This window comes from Theobroma cacao, chromosome 3 (assembly GCF_053813885.1).
Source record: "Theobroma cacao isolate CCN51 chromosome 3, ASM5381388v1, whole genome shotgun sequence".
Taxonomy (NCBI): Eukaryota; Viridiplantae; Streptophyta; class Magnoliopsida; order Malvales; family Malvaceae; genus Theobroma; species Theobroma cacao.
Window position 1 is genome coordinate 151,164 of NC_142641.1, and position 18,093 is coordinate 169,256.

At 34.6% G+C, this 18,093-nt stretch overlaps 1 protein-coding gene and 1 pseudogene across 1 annotated transcript; both read right to left on the reverse strand.

Moving 5' to 3' along the window:
* Nucleotides 1-9,506: 9,506 nt before the first annotated feature.
* LOC148763414 (uncharacterized) lies at nucleotides 9,507-9,889 on the reverse strand (annotated as a pseudogene).
* A 6,662-nt stretch (nucleotides 9,890-16,551) lies between these two features.
* LOC18603802 (Heavy metal transport/detoxification superfamily protein) lies at nucleotides 16,552-18,005 on the reverse strand. The gene is made up of 4 exons (XM_007035988.3): nucleotides 17,550-18,005; nucleotides 17,275-17,453; nucleotides 17,007-17,094; nucleotides 16,552-16,920 (listed from the first exon to the last, which is right to left on the reverse strand). Exons 1-4 carry the CDS (start codon nucleotides 17,671-17,673, stop codon nucleotides 16,583-16,585), a joined length of 729 nt encoding a protein of 242 aa, XP_007036050.1. The 5' UTR covers nucleotides 17,674-18,005; the 3' UTR covers nucleotides 16,552-16,582.
* Nucleotides 18,006-18,093: the final 88 nt, after the last annotated feature.

An 18,093-nucleotide genomic window follows, 5' to 3' on the forward strand; every position in this document is an offset into this window, starting at 1 on the left:
TTTCGAAGAAACTCGCATTCGCAAGCTCCCTCGAAAAATCCCATTAGGCTTATACTCGTATATAGAATATGCCTACATGCCATGACATTTAACAACGCAATAACGATACGTGATGTGTCTATAAATTTTGATATTTGTTTCTTAACCTTCTTGCAACCTTTTTGCTATTTCTTTGAAGTTTCCCTTTTTCTTCATATGCTTATACATCATGAATAAATATTTTATATATTACTTATTGTTGTTATATAACCATATTTTTATTTTACTACATATTTTGCTGTTTAAGTATTTATTTACTTTACTATATAGATTTTCCTTTTAACTAAAAAATACCATTTTTTTAAACCAAATATTTTATTTTATAATTATTATTATTTATGTATATGTACTTTATCCATTTCTTTTTGTATTATTATTGTTATTATCATGTTTAGTGTTATCATGACTTCCCTATTTCTTTTGTTTTTGTATTTTTGACTAATTGGTAATTGAGTATATATAATTTTTTATTTATTTAAAATTAAAAATATTGAAATTTAAAATTGAGACCCTTCCATCATACTGGTGGGGTCTTAATCAAAATCCCTAACCAAGGGAAATTCAATCAGAATTGTGACTTCTCACATTTCGAATGGACATCCCATCATCGGTATGATTTGATATCCTCTCCATTAAATATATTTTGCCTATAGATATGTCTTACTTTCTTTCCCAATAACTAAATATTATTTCCTTTTCTTTGATTTATTATTATATTTTTTACACCTATTCTTATAACTTAACATTTTCCTCTTATATTTTAATTCACTATTATTATTATTTATAACTAAGCATTTATTCACTTTTCATGTATATTTTAGCTACCTAAATACATTTTTCTTGCAACTACATATTTATCTATTTCTATATTTGTCATATTATTCTTTGATTTACATTGAAAATAATTTTTAGGTATTTCACTTTTTCCTTTCTTATGTAATCTTACATTTATTTTTATACATAGATATACTTTCCATTCATCAATTTTTTTACTTTATATGAATATCTATTTTCCTATTGATATATATTTTTTTATTTCTGATCTTATTTTATTTTTTTATTTTTTTATAGATCTCACTATTTCAACAATTTCACCTCTTATACCTTTAATATTCATGCTGCCACAAACATATTTAATTCTTAACTTCGACAAGGTCTTTTCCTTGCCAAGTGCCTAACTATACCTCCACATTTTTACCTCCCAAAGTTGGAACTCGTTTCGAGTTAACTGTCTTGATGTAACCTACTCCCCGTGTCAAGTTTGACTTCCAATCATTTGGCAACATCATCTGACAAGAGCAAATCTGAGGCTCCAGTGTCGACTAATGTCTTTTTCTTTTGTCCGTTAATCTCAATGTTTGTAAACATGAGACCACATCTTCAAGCGAATCTCTTCTGTTGGATTGCGCCTAAGACTATTGATCCTAGCTTCCTAGCTTCCGAATCATGCTTATCCTCCTTGTGAGCGATGGCCACAAATTTGGCCTTCTATGGACATTCGTGGACCCAGTGTGGTCTTCCACAGAGAAAACATGGCTTTGGTGGTTCTTTTTGGTCCCCAAATGCAGCTTTCGCGACGATTGGCTTCTTGTAGTCGCTACTTTTACCTTTAGAATACCGATCCCTATCTCTAATGCTCTTCCCCTTCTCTCGGGCCTTGGTACGATTAGAGGATTTGTTATTGTGCTTTTTCAGCTCCACTAGAGATTCGGCAACACTCATGGCCTATGTAATGTTCTTCACATTCCGCCTCTAAAGTTCGAGTTTGGCCCATGGTTTGAGTCAATCCATGAATGAGAAAAATGCTTCCTTTTCACCAAATTTGTTGATCTACAACAAAAGTTCAAAGAATTATTTGACATACTCCCTGATCTCACCATGTTGAGATAGTCTCCTAAGTTTTCCACGTGCTTCATCGTCTGTATATTTAAGATAAAACTGTTTTTGGAATTCCTTTTGAAATTCCTCTTAATTCGTGATGTAAGCTCCCTCGAGCTTTACATCGTATCATCGCCTCCACCACAATAAGGCAATATCGGTCAAATACATGGCAATTGTATTGACCTTTAGGGCATGGTCCGTTATGCCCATAACCTTGAAGTACTACTCGACTCCCCAAAAGATATTGTCGACTTCCTTGGCCTTCCGCTTGCCTCTAAATTCCTTGGGTTTTGGTACCTTCAAGGTGGTACTTGTTAATGTGCCAAGCCCATCACCCGGTGTGACTACCCTTAGAGATGTGATCTCGTCCTGGAGTTCAACAATCTCTTGTTACCTGGCTAAAATCAACTCCTTTAATGCTATGTCGCAATAAGTTAATGTCTCCACCACATTGTTTATGCGTTCTCGTAAGTCAGCGTCATTTGCCTCCACCTATTCCATTTTGGTCTCAATCTCCTCAAGTTTATCTTGACTCTCTCTCACAAAAACTTCTATCTTGGTGACACGGCTTTTTAGTGCAGACAAAGCACATTTGGACTTACCTCTATTAGTAGCAGTTTTTGTTTCCCTACCTTCTTGATTCGTAGTAGATTGTTTAACAACTGACGCCATCTTTTTCTTAATCTTCAAATCGTGTGATACCTAGCTCTGCAAAGTGTTGCTCTAATACCAACTGTCACGAGCTTGGAACTTTAGCCAAGTTCTATGCGACATTGAAGTCTCATGTTCGTAAGATTAAGCAAGCCTAAATGAGGTTTCTTGATGTTTGATATGGAAATGTAAAGTAAATAAATATGAAGAAAGAGACTGAGGAGAATAAATAAGTATTATTACTCCAATGAGAGAAAAACAAAGTACTTAAGATCTAAGCACAAAGTAAATTGCTTGATGAAAAGAAAAGTCTACCTGCGGTGGCTATTTATAGCCTCTAACCTACTTAGGGTGCAAGTAAAATAAAATAAGAAAATATCTAACTTAGGTTTCATTGGTATGCAAGTAAAGTAAACTTATAACTAAAGAAATAATATTCCCTAGCTTGGTGAGCAAGTATCCAACCTTAACTTTAGCCTAAGGAGTACGACTCCCATGTAGCCCGTGTGGCTCCTCCAAACTGCTTCTACCCTTAGTGCTCAGGAACAGTTGTGCTGGTTCGACAGTGGTGCACCCTGCGTGTGCACGGCCTACAGGTGCACTGGGTACAGCCTGTTAATTCACCAAGGATGCGCTTATGCGTGGCTGCCCTAGCCGAAAGCCTAAATTTTAAGCACTAAGGTTTTCCTGGTGCACAGCACACATGCAGCCCAATGTGTGAGGGCATAACCCGCTAGTGCGATATGCACAGCCCAACAGCGCATGCGGCTCGCTAGTGCCCAGGCAGCTTGCGCACAGCCTACACATGCGTGGGCCTTGCGTGTTAGTCAGGGGCGTTGTGGCGCGAAGCGCCTAGAGACATGTCCCGCTATGTGCGCATTGAGAACCCCTCGTCTGCATGCTGGTCCGATGGTTGGTTGGGGTTGGACTCACATGCCGTGTCATTAGGCACATGGCAAACAATGTAAAGTACAAATTATAAAATATTTTTATAATTATTTTCTACTACAATTGGGAGGAAAAGAATGGGTAAAAAACAGACATCCATTTCTAACCTATCAGTGATAAGGTTTGACCACTATCAATCATAACTAAATCCCATTGCATTTGATCTTGGTGAAAACAACTCATCTACCATAGTCCCCAAAGTAATAAAAACTTAGGTTATAGGTTATAGCTCAAAGGAATTTGTATGTACTAAAATAAAACAAAATAGACTTACAAATGTTCGGTTAAACAAAACAATCAATAAATAGTACAGTAAACATTTAATCTATACTATAGATCCTATGAACATTTGTAAAGATTCAAAAATGATTCTTTTAACTCATTAAACATAAAAAATATAAATCGTAAAACCTTTAATTAACCAAACTTTATAATTAACATCAATTGAAAACTTATAGTGAAGCAAAATGAATTAGAATTAATTCGAATACCTTAAGCAAAGCTAAGACTTTGTTAGCATTTTCACCATCAACCTCTTCTTCAAATCATCACAATACATCAAAATCAACATTTCTACGTAAACCTCCACATCATCACATTCATGATTTCCACTGTATGAAAAGCTCCTTTCAATCTGTTTTGACTCAACTGCTCGCCAAATAACCTATTTTTCTCTAACAAAACTCTTATGTGCACATCTATTGACACTCTATAGCAATCTCTAGAAACTATTGTGAGCCTCACATCACCTGATCCCAACCCTCAGTTGTTAAGCTACAAATTTTGAGTTCAGTGAGGAATTTAGCAAGTCAGTTATGAGTCTTTTTGCGAGATTCTTTAATGGTTTTGGAGTCAAAGGTTTTCTTCTTCAGACATCATTTCAAACAGGATTGTAATTTGGGTGAGTTTAATCAATTGGAGGAGGAGGAGGAAGAGGAAAATAAGAGGAAGAAGAGTAGAGACTACTTGCTAATCAAACACATGCAGTAACAAGTACTCAATCTATTGTGCTAAAAACAGAGACTAAGTTTATATTTCTCAAAATCAAATACCTTTGACTTGATAAATTACCCAAATTGAAAACTTTTTACTCTAGGATACATGCAGAGAGTTAGATTGAAATCTCAAATCAACAACCCTTATTTTGGGTGATATCATGTAAATCAACAAGAGAAGGAAGAAACCCACACAAATCAATAGGAGAAGTAGGAAATTTAGGCAACAAAACCCAAACAAAAAATACTACAAGATTCTCAGGCCAAAACCTCAATAGACGAATGAAGAATAAAATCCTTAAAACCACCATACCTTAGCAAGCAAAATCTCAAAAGCAACAAAACCCAAGTAGCAGAAGCAAGAAGCCACCACAAACAAAATTGATATCACGGAAATCAACTAGAGAAGCAACAAACCTAAGCGATGAAACCCACAACCAAAACAGTAGAAAAACCTCAAGCGAAAACCCAAACTGACCCTTATATTCGGAGTGGAAAGACCAAATGAAGAATTTCATGGCAAAAACCTGAAAATGTCCTCTCACATTCATCAGAATACTAAGACAGGTGTTAGACTTTAGACCCCTTTTTACCTAGTTAAAGTTACAAATTTTGAGTTTAATGAAGAATTTAGCAACTCAATTATGAATCTTTCTGCAAGATTCTTCGATGGTTTTGGAGTCACAGAAGTGTTCCTCAGACATCATTTCAAACAAGGTTGTAATTCGGGCAAGTGAATAAGTTGGATGAGAAAAAAGAGGAAAAATAGAGACTGCTTGCTAATCAAACACATGCAGTAACAGGTACTCAATCTATTGTGTTAGAGATAGAAACTATAATTATGTTTCCCAAAATCACATACCTTTGCCTTGATAAATTGCCCAAATTGAAAACTTTTTACTCTAAGGTACATGCAGAGAGTCAAGTTGAAATCTCAAATCAACAACCATTGTTCGCAAATCAACAAGAGAAACAAGAAACGCATGCAAATCAATAAGAGAAATAGGAAATCCAGGAGACAAAACCTAAAACAAAAACACTAAAAAATTCTCAAACTAAAACCTCAATAGACAAACGAAGAATTGAAACCCTAAAACCACCTCACCCTAGCAAGTAGAATCCCAAATGCAACAAAACCGAAGCAACAGATGTAAGAAGCCACCACATAAAAAACTGATATCACGAAAATCAATCAAAGAAGCAACAAACCTAAGCGGCGAAACCCAAAACCAAAACAGTAGAAAAACCTCAAACATTATCCCAAACTGACCCTTATGTTTGAAGCGGAAAGACCAAATGAAGACTTTTATGGCAAAAACCCGAAAATGTCCTCTTACATTCATCAAAATACTAAGATAGGTGTCAGACTCTAGACCCCTTTGTACCTAGTTGTTAAAGCTACAAATTTTGAGTTTAGTGAGAAATTTAGCAACTCGATTATGAATCTTTCTGCAAGATTCTTCGATGGTTTTTAGTCACAGAGGTATTCCTCAAACATCATTTCCAACAAGGTTGTAATTCGGGCAAGTCGAATAAGTTGAAAGAGGAAAAAGAGGAAAGAGAATAGAGACTACTTGCTAATCAAACACATGCAGTAACAAGTACTCAATCTATTGTGCTAGAAACAGAAACTAAGTTTATGTTTATCTAAGCGGCAAAACCTAAAACAAAAACACTAGAAAATTCTCAGGTTGAAACCTCAATAGACAAACAAGAATAGAAACCCTAAAACCACCCTGGCCTAGCAAGCAGAATCCCAAATGCAACAAAACCCAAGCAGCAGATTTAAGAAGCCACCACATAGAAAACTAATATCATGACAATCAATCAAAGAAGCAATAAACCTAAGCGGCGAAACCCAAAACCAAAACAGTAGAAAAACCTCAAGCAAAAACCCAAAATGGCGTTAATGTTTTGAGCAAAAAGACCAAATAAAGACTTTCATGGCAAAAACCTGAAAATGTCCTCTTGCATTCATCAAAATACTAGGACAGGTGTCAAACTCTAGACCCCTCTATATCCAGTTGTTAAAGCTATAAATTTTGAGTTCAGTGAGAAATTTAGCAACTCGGTTATGAATATTTTTACGAGATTTTTGGATGGTTTTGGAGCCATGGAGGTGTTCCTCAGACATCATTTTAAACAAGGTTGTAATTCGGGCAAGTTGAATAAGTTGGAAGAGGAAGAAAAGAGGAAAAATAGTAAAGACTGCATGGTAATCAAACACATGTAGTAACAGGTACTCAATCTATTGTGCTAGAAACAAAGACTAAGTTTATATTTCCTAAAATCACATACCTTTGACTTGATAAATTGCCCAAATTGAAAACTTTTTACTTTAAGATACATGCAGAGAGTCAAGTTGAAATCTCAAATCAACAACCCTTATTTCAGGTAAAATCACGTAAATCAACAAGAAAAGCAAGAAACTCAAGAAAATCAATAGAAGAAGTAGAAAATCCAAGCAACAAAACCTAAAACAAAGACACTAGGAGATTCTCAAGTCGAAACCTCAACAGACGAATGAATAATAAAAACTCCAAAACCACCCTGCCTTGGCAAGTAGAATCCCAAATGCAACAAAACCCAACAGCAGAAGCAAGAAGCCACCACATAGAAAATTGATATCACATAAAAATCAACTAGAGAAGCAACAAACCTCACCGACGAAACCTAAAACCAAACAACAGAAAAACCTTAAGCAGAAACCTAAATTGACCTTTATATTCGGAGTGGAAAAACCAACTAAAGACTTTCATGGTAAAAACCCAAAAATGTCCCCTTACATTCATTAAAATACTAGGACAGGTGTCAAACTTTAGACCCCTATGTACCTAGTTGTTAAAGCTACAAATTTTGAGTTTAACAAGGAATTTAGCAACTCGATAATGAATCTTTCTGCAAGATTTTTTGATGATTTTGGAGTCACGGAGGTGTTTCTCATGATCAATTCAAATAGGGTTGTAATTCGGGCAAGTTGAATAAGTTGAAGGAGGAGGAAGAGGAAGAGAAAAGGAAAAAAAGTAGAGACTGCTTACTAATCAAACACATGCAGTAACAAGTACTCAATCTATTGTGCTAGAAACAGAAATTAAGTTTATATTTTCCAAAATCACATACCTTTGACTTGATAAACCGCCCAAATTGAAAACCTTTTACTTTAAAATACATGCAGAGAGTGAGGTTGAAATTTCAAATCAACAACCCTTACTTCAAGTGATATCCTGCAAATCAACAAGAGAAGTAAGAAACCCATCCAAATCAATAGGAGAAGCAGGAAATCCAGGCGATAAAACCCAAAACAAAAACACTAGAAGATTCTCAAACCGAAACTTCAACAAACGAACGAAGAATAAAAATCCCAAAACCACCCTACCTTGACAAGCAGAATCCCAAATGCAATAAAACCCAAGCAACAAATGCAAAAAGCCACCACATATAAAATTGATATCACGAAAATCAACCAAAGAAGCAATAAACCTAAGCTGCGAAACCCAAAGCCAAAACAATAGAATAACCTCAAGCAGAAACTTAAACTAACCCTTGTGTTCAGAGTGAAAAGACCAAATGAAGACTTTCATGGTAAAAAAGCAAAAATGTCCTCTTACATTCATTAAAAGAATAGGACAGGTGTCAAACTCTTGACCCCTCTGTACCTAGTTGTTAAAGCTACAAATTTTGAGTTCAGTGAGGAATTTAGCAACTTGGTTATGGGTCTTTCTGCAAGATTCTTTAATGGTTTTGGAGTCACAGAGGTGTTCCTCAAACATCATTTCAAACAGGGTTGTAATTCGGTCAAGTTGAATCAGTTGGAGAAAGAAGAGGAAAAGAAAAGGAAGGAGAGTAGAGATTGCTTGATAATTAAACACATGTAGTAACAAGTACTCAATCTATTATGTTAGAAACAGAGACTAAGTTTATATTTCTCGAAATCACATACCTTTGACTTGATAAATTGCCCAAATTAAAAACTTTTTACTATAAGATACATGTAGAGAGTCTGGTTGAAATCTCAAATCAACAACCCTTATTTTGGATGATATCACATAAATCAATAAGAGAAGCAAGAAACCCACACAAAACAATAGGAAAAGCAGGAAATCCAATTGACAAAACCCAAAACAACAACACTAGAAGATTCTCAAGCCGAAACCTTAACAGACGAACAAAGAATAGAAACCCCAAAACCACCATACCTTGGCAAGTAGAATCCCAAATGCAGCAAAACCCAAGCAACAAATGCAAGACACCACCATATAAAACATTGATATCACGAAAATCAACCAGAGAAGCAACAAACCTAAGCGGCGAAACCTAAAACCAAAATAACAAAAAAACCTCAAGCAAAAACCCAAACTGACCCTTGTATTCAGAGTGGAAAGACCAAATGAAGACTTTCATGGAAAAAAATAAAAACCGTCCTCTTACATTCATCAAAAGATCAAGACAGGTGTCAGACTCTAGATCCCTCTGTACATGAGATTCATTATATAATAGATATCCAAACTTGCTACTATTGATATATAAGATAACAATAGTAGATTTAGTTACAAGCGAATTTCAATTGAAATATCCACGAAACATTAGTTGCAAGCAAATTTCAATTGATTTATCCTTGGATGTTAGGCCATATGAAAAAGGGAAGTGATTCACCTCATCAAACAGATTGCATTTTAATTTTTTTGGCCAAGGAATGAATCTAGCAGATGAAAACAATGAATTCATGATCATTTTTGACAAATGACAAAGTAAAAATAAAGATGAAATTTACACTAATTAATAACAAAGTAAAAAGGAAGAATTCAAAATAAAAAAGAAAAAGCGATGGTGCAGGGAATCAATGTTGGATTGAAGCGACCAAGTAGAAGCCTTAGAATTCGATAATTAGAATCGAGTAGACTTAACAACAACAAGTATTTAATGTAATATATATAGCTTGAAATATGCAAAAGATTTTGCATTCATCACATCCACCACCTTTACCTTTTAATCTTAATAAGACCATTGATCCATTCTGTTAGGCTTTTTAACCAACAGTTGATTGTATTCAGGCCATGACATCTACAATCCAATTAATTCAAAACAGCTTTTTTTCATAAAATTCAAATTATCTAATTTTTATTTTAATTTTAAAATTAAGAAAGCATTGTCATATTCATTTTACTCTACAGATATTCCAGGAAATAGATGCAAGTAATATGAAAATAAAAAAATAAAAAAATCATGAGATCTTTGAAGATCAAGAAAGTGATGATGATGAAAAAGAAGAAAAGGACCTCAAACTCTACAAATCTAAAAAACTAGAAGACGGAGTTGATAGTGGTGGTCAACGTCCACCTTTTCCTGCCTTTGCCCACGTCCTAACTCGTTCCCATTTATATGCTTTAGCAATTGGACGAAAATACCGAATGCAAGTCAACATAATTGTATTTTTTTCTTTTCAATAAAATAATATTCTCTTTCTTTTGTTCAGTTTTAAAAAAAATATATTGTTATAGAATATGGACACATCACACCACACTAGACCAATTCCAATTAGAGTAAATTTGATAAATGATAAAAGTGTTATCCACATTCTAGATATTTCAAGATTCATCTACATGTGGTTATTATCTAGGTGATAATGTGGGATTTATCAAGAAGATAATATAATTTAGAAATGTACCTTAGTAGGAGATTGTGATAACCATTGATCTGTAAGGGGCTTCAACTATAAATAGGTGGTCACCCTACCCTCATTTTGTATCATAGTTATTTTTCATTCCAAGCATTGCTTTAGTAATACTTAAAGAGCATTCGCTCAATATCTTTCTTTTCTTCTTGTTTCTATTTTTTTTTTTTTTACAACATGTTATCAGCACGATCACTAAAAGATGAGGTAATTTTCTTGGTTCTTCATCAACCAATTAGATTTTGATTTCATATACCGTCTAGTTAGCTTGAAGCCGACAACAGACTTAAAGCATCCCTTCAACCCCTAAAAAGATGATAGGCCTTCGGGAACCACTGTAATTGTCATAATTAATTTATAGGTCTACTTTTCAATTTGTAAAATTATTGTAAATATCAAAAAACCCAAGTTCCACATCCTGGAAGTGAGTGAAAGCAATTATATGCCCTAGTGCCTTGATGTAGAGTTATTTCTCCAAGGGCAAGGTCTTGCTAATGCAATTATTATAGACAAAAAAGCAAATGACAAAAATAAGGCAAATGCACAAATCTTCATTCGTCTTCATTTACCTGAGAGCTTAAAGACTCAATATTTATTTGTCCAAGACCCTGAGATCCTATGGACGAGGTTGAAGGAGAGGTATGATCATACCAAAACAGTTATCCTCATTCAAGCATAGTATGACTAGTAGCATCTCAAGCTGCAAGACTTCAAATCAGTATCCAACTACAACTCAACCTTATTTGATATTATTTCTAGGCTGGAGTTATGCGGTGCTAAGCTCACTAAATCATAGGTATTAGAGAAAACTTTTTCCACCTTCCATGCTTTAAATATTATATTGCAGCAGCAATATCGACAATGTCAATTTAAGACGTACTCAGAGTTGATTTCTGTTCTCTTGATTACAGAGGAGACTAATGAACTGTTACTTAAGAACCATGATCTTAGACTCGTTGACTCGAAAGCATTGCCTAAAGCAAATGCAAGCTCTAGTAAGAGTATAGGTCGATTTAAGGCCGTGAACATAGGTAAGGGCATAACCCATGTAGAGGTGGCGAAAGATTTAACCGCCTTAGGTAATCCAACCTTGGCCCAAATCATGGCAAGGGTAAGAAGCACGTGAAAAAGCATGATGAAAGTATTTACCATCACTATGGCATGACTGGACACTAATCGAGTACCTGTCGCATGCCAAAGCACTTTGTTGATCTATACCAAGCATCCTTGAAAGATAAAGGCAAGCGTGTTGAGACTTACGTAATTGAGAATGTTACTGCTATGACCAACGTTGTAGCTAACAATGCCTCCGTTAAGATGACTCCCCTTGCTCTTGTACAAGCAAAAACATCCTTGGAAGTCTTTGATTTCCTTGAGGATCTTGATAGCCAAGATAAGGTATCAAAATGGTGGAGCACAGCCCAAACTTAGTATCTAAGGATTTTAATGTTGTCTTCAATTTTTTCTCTTTTTTTGAATGTATTAGTCTTGGTTGATTGTTTCCAAGGAAGAACAATATAGTTATTTAACAAAATTATTATGAAATTGATTCCATATTTATTATTTGAAATTTTTAGTCTCAGAACTAATTTGTAAATTTTTATGATACTTGACACCTCAAGTTGTCAATACTAGTGCAAATGGGAACCACCAAGAAAAAGGAAGATGTTTGTTTACTTGACAGTGCAACGACACATACCATTCTTTGTGGCAAGCACTTTTTCTCGAGTGTGACATTACGTAAAGCAAATATCCATACAATATCAGGTCCCATTAAGATAATTGATGGCTCCAGGAATGCTACAATAGTTCTACCAAATGGCACCACCTTACATATCAATGATGCATTACTAAGCAGTAGATCGAAGAGAAATCTACTTAGCTTTAAAGATGTATGTCGTAATGGGTATGATCTTGAGACAATTTATGAGCAAAATAAGGAATGCATCTACATCGCTTCTTATAAGATAAGCTAAAAGACCATCCATGAGAAGCTAAAAGCTTTAACTATAGGATTGTATTATGTCACTATTAAAGTTGTTGAATCCTACGCTACCATGTGTTGAAGACTAGTAAATCTCGATGAGTTTGGACTTTAGCATGATCACCTAGGTCACCCGGGAGCTACGATGATGCGTAGGATAATCTAAAATACTAGAAGATACCCTTTAAAGGATAAAAAGGTTTTGTGTCCAAGGATTATACCTGTGAAACTTGTTCACAAGGAAAGCTCATTACTAAACCTTTTATGACAAGGTTGATCTTGAATCCTCTTCATTCCTGTAAAGAATTCAGGGGGATATTTGTGGACCAATACAACCAGCAAATGGGCCATTTCAATATTTTATGGTATTAGTGAATGCATCTTGTAGTTGGTCCCATGTTTTCCTGTTATCTACCAGCAATGTCACCTTTGCACATTTACTTGCATAGATTACAAAACTCCAAGCACACTTCCCTAATTATCCAATCAAGAGCATAAAGATGGATAATGTTGGTAAATTTACATCAAAGAGCTTTGATATGTATTATGCTTCACTAGGAATCAAGGTTGAGCACCTAGTTTCACATACTCTTACTCAGAATGGATTGACAAAATCCCTAATTAAACACATCCAAGTTATTGCTCATACTTTTTTATTAAAGACAAAGCTCAACTCTTCAACGTGGGGACATGTTGTTTTGCATGCGGCAACACTAATTAGATTGTGTCCCCACTACTAACCTCCTGCAATCTCCCATGCAAGTGATTCTAGTCTATGAACTAGACATTTCACATTTACACACTTTTGGTTGTGCTATACAGGTACTTGTAGCACCGTAAAAAAAAAAGACTAAATAGGTCCCCAACGCTGTTTGGGCATTTACTTTGGGTTTTATTCACTATCCATTATTAGGTTCTTGAAACCAATGACAAGTGATCTTTTTACCGCCAGATTTATGGATTGTCATTCTATGATACAGTGTTTCCATCAATTGTGATACCTAAGGCTTCCATGGCTAAGAAGCAAAAACTAGTTGAGAATTTCTCCGGGAAAGAGAAAAATCTATCCCATTTAGACCCCAAAACTCTTTAATGTTAAAACAAGGTGCAACATATAATCCATTTACAAACTATTGCCAATAGACTTCTTGACTCGTTTAATGACACTACCAAGGTCATGAAGTCTCATATTCTAATTGTGAATGCTCCAGCTTCGATTGTTGTTCTTGTAAGATAGGCTAAAATGGATTCAAATGGCCCATGTCTGAAATGTGGAAGATCAATAAAATCAAAAGACACTACCCCTTGAAAATGAATGGGGAGGAATCAAGAATTCGCTCTAAAAGAGCCTGGAATTAAGCTTGCTCTAGAAAAGCCTATTGCCCCTGAAGAGGCATAAACCCATGAAAAGATCACTGACCTCGAGAATACTAAGATCTCTATTACATATTGTAATGAGATTTGGGATTGGAATGAAATAATCATCGATAAGGGTTTTGCACTCTCAATTATTCATGAGACTATGAACGATGATTATGAACTGCAATCTATTATTAAATGTCGTCAAAGGCAAAATTGGCCCAAGTAGAAGGAAGAAATCCAAGTTGAATTGGCTTTTCTAGCTAAACAAGAGGGTTTCGAACCTGTCGCTTGAACCTTGACAATGGAAAACCTATTGGATACAAATGGGTCTTCGTCTAGAATCGAAATGAGAAAAATAAAGTTGTGAGGTATAAAGCTCGATTTTTAGCCCAAGGCTTATCATAGAGACTTGGGATTGATTATGATAACACATATTCACTTATGATGGATATGATTACTTTTTCTTTCCTTACTAGCCTAGCTATTTTTAAAAAACTAGAAATGCATCTTATGGACATTGTGACGACATATCCATATGGTTCATTAAACTCTAATATTTATATGAAAATTTTGTAGGGGTTCAAAATGTCTAAAGTTGCAAAGATCTTTATACGAGTTAAAGCAATCCAGTCGTATGTGCTATCAATGCTTAAGCGAGTACCTAATCAAAGAAGGGCACAAGAATGATCCTATTTGTCCATGCGTGTTATTGAGAAATCGAAAACTAGATTTGCTCTGTTAGTAGTTTATGTCGATGATATGAATTTAATTTAAACTTCAAAAGAGTTATCTAAAACTGTTGAATATTTAAAAAAGGAATTTGAAGTTAAAGATTGGGTAACTTTGTCTTGGTTTAGAGCTTGAGCACAAAGCAAATGGAATACTTGTCCATCAAGTAGCACACAGTGAGAGATTGCTTAGACGTTTTAACATGGACAAAGCTCACCCATTGATCACCTCTATGGTTATGAGATCTCTTGATCCCCAAAAGTACTCATTTCATCTTAAAGAATCTGATAAGGAGATATTTGGTCCTGAAGTACCATATATCAATGCAATTGGGGCTTTGATGTATTTGGCATAATGTATGAGACCAAATATCGCTTTTATGATATATTTGTTGGCATATTTTAGTTCTGAGCCAACATGAAGACACTTGAATAAGATAAAACATATCTTGCGTTATCTCCAAGGAACCATAGATTTGGGATTATCTTATTCCAAGGATTCCACTAACTCTGGTTTTGTTGGATACGCTAATGCAAGATATAAATATGATTCGAACAAGGCTCGCTCTGAAACTAGTTATTTATTTTGCTATAACAACACCGCCATTTCTTTGCGCTCTACTAAGCAAACGCTAGTAGCTACATCCTCCAATCACTCCGAAATTATCACTCTATATGAAGCTGGAAAAGAGTGTGTTTGGTTGAGATCCGTTATAATGCATATTCATAATTCCTGTTGTTTAACACCGGTTACAAGTTCTCCCACTATAATTTATGAAGATAATGTTGCTTGTGTTACACAAGTCAAGGAAAGATATATTAAAGGTGATAGGACCAAGCATATCTCGTCGAAATTTTTTTATACTTACAAACTCTAAGAAAGTCAACAACTTGACATTAAACAAATTTGCTCCACCAATAATCTTATAGATATTTTTACCAAGTCATTGCCAACATCAACATTTGAGAAATTAGTATATGGTATTGGAATGCGGCAAAAGATTGATTTGCCCCTAGAGTGGCAAAGTATCAATTACCCCAAAATTGGTAAACCTTAGAAGTGACAATATGGTTTAATTGAGGGGGTGCAATTATAGACTTAATACACTGTATTCTTTTTCCCTTTTGTCTGATTTTTGTCCCACTAGGTTTTTCCCACTTAAGGTTTTTAACGAAACAGTAATAGCATGTCTAACTAGGCCACCACAATGGTGTTTCGTCCAAAGGGGATTGTTATGAAATATGAACATATCAAACCACATTAAACCAATTCAAATTAGAGTAAATTTGATAAATGATAAATGTATTATCCACATTCTAGATATTTCAAGATTCATCTACATATGAATATTATCTAGGTGATAATGTGAGATTTATCAAGAAGATAATGTAATTTAAGGATGTATTTTAGTAGAAGATTGTGATACCTATTGATTTGTAAGGAGCTTCAATTATAAATAGGGGGTCACCCCACCCTCATTTTGTATCACAGTTATTTTTCATTCCAAACATTGCTTCAGTAATACTTAAAGAGCATTCTCTCAATATCTTTCTTTTCTTCCTGTTTCTATTATTTCTTTTACAACAAATACCAAATTTTGTCATTTATTATTTATCAATATTGGATTGTGATTATATTCAATTAGTTGAATTTTGGACGACAATTAAATGTTAAAGAATATTCAATTTATACCATTTGAAAATTTTTTAGAAAGCAACAGTTATATATTGCGGCATTTCATGGTAAGATAGTAAAGCACGTGTGGTTATTATGAAAATGCAAATTGATTTCAAGTTTAGTTAAAGTCTAGACTCGTAATAATAATGGTAAGGCATGCACCATTTACATGCATTTTACTCTTTAAATTTACTTTGTGAGATGCATGATTTACGTTACCATCAATTACTTATTTTGGTCTTAAAAAAATTAATAAATTTTATATATTATTGTGTTAATATTTATTCGTCAAATTTATCAATTGATTGTTATTAAAGAATTATGAAACAGTTTTACTTCAAATCTGTTCTTTAAATAAGGAAATTATATACCAACTAATGAGCTAAATATTTGGATGCGAATAATTTAAAATTATGTAATTTCATTATAAATAGTAATGTTTTAATTATTAAACATAGATTTAATGGAGAAATTATCAATTAATTCTAAGTTTATCTTATGCTACTTGTTGAATTGATCAATTCAATCCAAGGCTGTTTTTTTTTTTTTTTAAATAATGGTTGATATAATTGAAGTTGATGACATGAATTTGAGCATGATGGTTGGCACATAAATTTGTAAATATAAACGTGGTGATTTATTCGTCTATAAAATAGAACATGCGTTTGGATTTTCATCACTAAACAATTGGGGAGCGTAAACATAATGAACAAAATATGGAGTGTTGCCCTCTTTACTTTTGACCTCTACTTTTTCTTGTTGCTTGAATTCGGTAACTTGAGTTTTTTCGCTGGATTTGGCACCATCTTTCACGTCATCCTTTTTTGCTTCCTTCTTTTCTTCCTTTGCCTCTGTTTTTGAGCTTACAATCTCCGCATGTTTATGCACATTTTTCCTTATGTATGATAACAAATCATCGGACTTGATAGTTCCTTGTACTGTTAGAGTTTGTGCTTTCATATCAGTCTTAACACTGTAAATACCTGCATTCCATTCCATTTATGATAAAGGAACCTTTAAGTTAGACACATTGAGCAAACAGCAATATTGGAAAATGGAAAATTGCTACCTTTGTGCTTCAACAACTTCTTTCGTAGGTCTTGTTCACACTTGTCACAGTGCAGATGCACCTTCACTAATGTTGTGCTTAAAATTGGCTGTATATGATCAAATATAATGTCAGATGCATAATTAAAAACACAAATTCATTTAGTTACCTGTTTTTTATGGTAGATGATGTGTAACTTAATCATATGCTAATATATATAGGGTTGTTTAAGTAAAGCTCTGTAAAGCATACAGAATCAAGTAAGGAATGATATAGTGTGTGTGTGTACCTCTTGGGTTTCCTTTACTTTGGTCTGTGTTGCAGCAGCTTTCTCCTTGATCTGAGGTGACACTAACTCCACTTTTTTCTGACTCAGTTTTTCTATCAGCTTGTGGATTTTTATCACATCAATCACGCCTTTAACTTTAATTTCACCTTTTTCTATCTCAACGTCCACGCTATGAACTCCTGCAGCACAGCAGCATGAGCATGCAAGCTTGTGAAGAGTAAGTATAACCTATATGTGTGTGAAGATGCGTGCATATGTATATACATATTGCATACCTTGAGTCCTGATAAGAGGCTTCTTTATCTTGCGAGCGCATTGCCGACAGTGCAAGTTGACTTTATAAACCGCAGTGATCACTCCATCAGTCGTGGCTTTGTCTTTCTTTTTCTCATCGCCCATTTTAAGAAAGGAGAGGTGAAAGATGAAGCCAGAGAGGAAATGAGGGAATGGCAGTCACCCAAAAAGCCTAATATGAGTTAAAGTTTGGTTTTAGGGTAGATGAAATTGAACATGTTGGTTGGTCGGTAGGATCTGCTGAGGGCAGCTCACCCACTGCTTGAAACTTGCAGAAACACCGAGATGCTTTTAAAGAATTAATTAAGACAAAATCTAAAGGACAATCTAAAATCAGCTTGTACAAGTTTCCCATCTGTTTTGCACATTACGAGGCCTTGGGGTTCAAATGACCTATCAACTATCTTTCTATACAACTTCGAAACAATTGGACTTGAAAGCAAGCAAACTTTTTGGGAATCTCAGCATTAAGTTACCAGTTTTTCGCCAGAAACAAGCATTAGCATTCTTTTCTTTTTCCTTGTG

Excerpts from the sequence above, each read along its gene's own strand:
- LOC18603802 (XM_007035988.3), bottom strand. The coding sequence starts at position 17,673 with ATGGGCGATGAGAAAAAGAAAGACAAAGCCACGACTGATGGAGTGATC. Across the intron at positions 17,454-17,549 it reads GCCTCTTATCAGGACTCAAG|GAGTTCATAGCGTGGACGTT; the intron begins GTATGCAATATG and ends GCTGTGCTGCAG. Across the intron at positions 16,921-17,006 it reads GAAGTTGTTGAAGCACAAAG|GTATTTACAGTGTTAAGACT; the intron begins GTAGCAATTTTC and ends AATGGAATGCAG.